A 4,548-nucleotide genomic window follows, 5' to 3' on the forward strand; every position below is an offset into this window, starting at 1 on the left:
AAGTCTGCTCTGATGCATGCTCGATAAAGAGGGCGGGGCCAGAACAACATCCGGGGATTTGGTGCGTTCACGAGAATTGGAACGGTACTCGGGCCGAGGCTGATGACGTGTCACGAGCACACGAGAACGCTCAAGAACTCATATTGAGAAACGCCTAGAGTCTTAGCATTGATGCTAAGCTAAGGGGAGCGGTCCATTCAGTGCTTTCAGTCTCCCTGAAGGCCTCGTTTGATTAACACTCGCAGAAACCAGCAGTGGACCCTGCGGTTCTGAGTGACCTGGACCGCCTGCTGGGCCTCTCAGGTATAATAGTTTGAGGGGGGGAGCATTTTGTTGGAATGAGTTAGTTTCTGCTGATGTCCAGATGCTGGTTCTGCAGCATCAGCTGATGCCATGGATCTGAATGGGTTCAGATGACTCAGCAGAACCATGTTCCACCTGACAAACCGAATAGAAGCCCATCTAGACGGCTGCATGTCAGCAGAGCTCTGCCCCTTCGCCTCGTCACTTCCTGTTCAGGGTTAAGGAGGTTAAAGCCACGGTTGGAGGTTCCTTCATGTTCAAACCATCTTCAGACATCAGTAGGAACAGGAGAGAAAGCAGAAACCGCTGGTCTTGCTGTCTGTTTCCTGGAGCATTTTTTTCTTGCTCTCAGGAAGAGGAAATGTTTAGTCAGCAGAAAGAGGATGAGTCAGGATCCGGGTCGCTGAGTCGCAGCCCAGATTGCTGCTGGACGCATGAGAACCATCGTCTCTGCTGCTTTCGGTGTGACTGGATCTAATTACCTGCAGCCAACATCCAAAATCAACTTTCTGTCTCACCGGTTGAAATGATCTCATTCAAATATACTTTAATGATCCCAAAGGGAAATCAAATGTTGCTGTAGATGCTGTAAGTAGGAAGGATCTCCTGTAGAGGTCTGTCTTTCACCAGATCTGGGTCAGCCTCTGACTGAAGACCCTCTGACGGTGTCTATCAGTCTGATGAAGAGGATGCTCACTGCTGTCCATCATCTTCTTCATCTCCAGAGGTTCTAGAGGAGTTCCTAGAACAGAGCCGGCCTTCTTTATCAGCTGGTTGAGCTTCTGTCAGCCATTAGCGATGATGATGATGGAGGAAGAGATCAGACTGATAGAAGATCTGCAGCCTCTGAAGGACCTCAGCTTCCTCTAGAAGTCCAGTCTGCTCTGTCCCTTCTTGCAGACGGCTTCCCAGGTTGTGTCTCCAGTCCAGGTTGTTGTCCAGATGAACACCGAGGGATTTCTACTCCTCCTCCTCTTCTTCTCCCAGGATCTTAACAGGAATCAACTTGTTCCTGTTTCTTTTGTTTTGTTGACCTTCAGAATCAGATGATTGTTTCCACATAAAAATAAAGCAAAATTTAGAGTCTTTAGATGATGATGATGATGATGATGATGATGATGATGATGATGATGATGATGGGAATATGAGGGATCCAGGTTTTGACAGCCGGACTGGCAGATATGCTCGACCATAGAAACACGTTTGTTCGCTGTAATGGTAGAAATGTGACGGGAATGTAATATTTGCTGAGTTCGTATCCTGCAGCGGCGTCTTCTGAAGGCCCGATTTGTCGGCCAATTACGTCATAGCTTGAATCCGATGTCTGTTCTGATCGGAAGAATTCTCGTTATACGGCCGATAAATGCGTCCTTCTTTTTATCGGTTTTAAAGGACAGGTCCGCTGTATCCTCCATGGGTATCCCATGATTCATTGGGAGTCCAAGCTGTGCTCAGAGGAAAAAGGGAAATGGCGCCAAACAGTGGTGAATGATGGAAGTGCTGTTTAATATAATCAGAACTGAGGAGGAAGCCTCTTGGAAGAAAACATCCAGTTGTCTAAAGGAACCTTTCCGTCAGCAGACCGTGAAGCGAGGTCCAGTGGAGGCAGCAGAAGGCTGGACCAGTTTCAATCCGTACCTAAACTCTTACGGCCTCTTCATCTTCTATGAGGTTTACCAATGCGGGATAAATAAACTGCTCGGTAAAAACCCACTAAGAATGAGGCTGTAATGTTTCTGTGAAATGGGTGTGATGGAGAGCAGAGAGTCTGGATGAAACAGAGAGAGAGGCGGCAGGCAGTGGAAGCTCATAGTGGCTCTACCAGTAGCAGGTCAGGCCGCCATGGCGTGGCAGCTGCCACTACAGCCACAGTCTACCAGATCGGCTCTTATGTCTACTGCCACCGCTTTGGGGGCTGCCAGGGCCTTTCTTTGGCCAATAATGGGGTTATGGTTCCTGATTGTTGTTTTGAAATTGTGACGTTTTTTCTTAATAAACTGTAATAAACCTTTGATTACGTCACATTCACTGGATGGAACAAAGTAGTTAATCTGCCAATCCTCCCTGTCTCCTCCTCCTCCTCCCTCACATCCTCCCTGTCTCCTCCTCCTCCTCCCTCACGTCCTCCCTGTCTCCTCGTCCTCCTCCCTCACGTCCCCCCTGTCTCCTCCTCCCTCTCTTACCCCCCCCTCTCCTCCTCACTGACCCGCTGTGCTCCTTCCAGGGCTACCTGTTCATCTCGGTTCTGGTGAACAGTAACAGCGAACTGATCCGTCTGATCAACAACGCCATCAAGAACGACCTGTCCAGCCGGAACCCCACCTTCATGTGCCTGGCTCTCCACTGCATCGCCAACGTGGGCAGCCGGGAGATGGCCGAGGCCTTCGCCAGCGAGATCCCCCGCATCCTGGTGGCTGGGTGAGTCTGCTTACAGCTGGGCGGGAGGGGCCGGTTGGCGTGGGGGGTGTGAGCAGCTGTGACCCGTGTCCGTTTGAACCGCAGCGATACGATGGACAGCGTGAAGCAGTCGGCCGCTCTGTGCCTGCTGCGCCTCTATAAGACGTCCCCTGACCTGGTGCTGATGGGCGAGTGGACGTCACGGGTGGTGCACCTGCTCAACGACCAGCACATGGTGAGCGCCCACACGCATCACAGCAGGGAGAACTATGAGGCGGGGCTCGGGGCTGACGGCTTTCCTGTTGCTGCAGGGCGTGGTGACAGCGGCCATCTCCCTCATCACCTGTCTGAGCCAGAAGAATCCCGACGAGTTCAAGACCTGCGTCTCTCTGGCCGTGTCCCGACTCAGCCGGGTGAGTGACGACTAGGGGTCGATTTCAGATCGATTCCAGTAAAATTTTCCTAAATCGATGCGTAGGGAATGAGGTGGATTAGTTTTATAGAGACGCAAGTGACGTAGAAGAGTAGGCAAATGCAAAATGACCGACGCAGGTAACACACCGCTCAGCAAGCCGTCCCAATTCAAGTCTGACGTCTGGAACCATTTTGGATTTAAAAGAACTAAAGACAATGAGCTGGATGAAGCCAAAGGTCTGTCCAGCGGAGGTCAGTTACCGTAGAAACATTACAAATCTCTGAAATCACAGTCCTACGTAACGGTGACTTCCCACTACATTGATAATGAGTAGCGCCTCTGATCTGGAGTCACACTGCTGCTAATATTGCTGACATGTTGACGGGGGGGGGGCCATACAGAAATGGGGCTGACCAGCAAACACCCAGCAGTTGTTATGGACGATGCTGCACATACGGTTCTTGCAGTGGAAACAACGTAGCTGATGCATGTCGGCTGCTTTAGCCTCCCAAGCAGGTCTGAAAATCCCCGCTGTGTCGCGTCTGCCTCCTCCTGTGAAGCGTATAGAAACATTTTCACCAGAACAACAGCAAACCACAGACTGAAAGAAAAACAGCAGCTGCTTCAACTACCTGCGCATAAGCTAACAGTTGATGTTGTGATGAGATGGAACAGTGGACCTGTTGGAGCGCCTTTTAGAGCAACAACCAGCCTTCTATGCTGCTCTCCTTTCTAAAGACGTACGCAGGAACGAAAAAGATTCATGCAGAGGAGGATGTAATGATTGCTGAGGATTTGCTCCGGGTGTTAAAACCGATGAAAGAAGCTACTTATGCTAACAGTTTTAAGGCCGATAGTTTCACACTGAAGTAGGTGGTTGTTGAGCAGATGAGCAGATAATCGGCCCCTGAAATTCTACTTAAATATTATAGAAGACATTTTTTCTCCATGGTTTGGTCGTGGTAAAGGTTGTGTTGATTGCATCTGACCCAAGTTTAACTTTCTATTTAGTTTCCAGTATTTTTTGCCCCTTCAGAGAAAACGCCTTTATTCAAATTGCAGTGTAGTAAAAGTTTTTCACTTGCAAAACTTTTATTTCTACAAATTAGCACTTTTGAGACTTGATACAGTTTTGTTTACATCCCAAGTTTAAACTCTTGTTTATAAGTCTGCACTTTGTTTGAACTTTGTGTATAATATGAAAGGAAAAAATAAAAATTACATGTTTATTTTGCAAAAGTTGAGCCACTTTTATTATTGTAAGAGCAGATTGAATCAAATTTAATCGATTTAGAAGTGTATGAATCGAAATCGAATCGATTCAGGACTTTGGCCAAAATACCCCGCCCTAATGATGACCCAACATGGCCGCCGCTGGACTGCTGGCTTCATTCTGCGGCCGCTTCCTCTGGCTTCTGAAGCCTGGTTCATGC

At 48.7% G+C, this 4,548-nt stretch overlaps 1 protein-coding gene across 1 annotated transcript in view; it reads left to right on the forward strand.

Moving 5' to 3' along the window:
• LOC107103921 (AP-2 complex subunit alpha-1-like) overlaps nucleotides 1-4,548 on the forward strand; it is a 25,905-nt gene that overhangs the window by 6,840 nt on the left and 14,517 nt on the right. The window contains exons 3-5 of the mRNA XM_015403780.1: nucleotides 2,528-2,721; nucleotides 2,806-2,935; nucleotides 3,012-3,113. Coding sequence (XP_015259266.1) covers nucleotides 2,528-2,721; nucleotides 2,806-2,935; nucleotides 3,012-3,113 — 426 coding nt within the window. The remainder of the gene's footprint in view (nucleotides 1-2,527; nucleotides 2,722-2,805; nucleotides 2,936-3,011; nucleotides 3,114-4,548) is intronic.

The sequence above is a fragment of the Cyprinodon variegatus genome, unplaced genomic scaffold (assembly GCF_000732505.1).
Source record: "Cyprinodon variegatus isolate N-32 unplaced genomic scaffold, C_variegatus-1.0 Scaffold1565, whole genome shotgun sequence".
Taxonomy (NCBI): domain Eukaryota; kingdom Metazoa; phylum Chordata; class Actinopteri; order Cyprinodontiformes; family Cyprinodontidae; genus Cyprinodon; species Cyprinodon variegatus.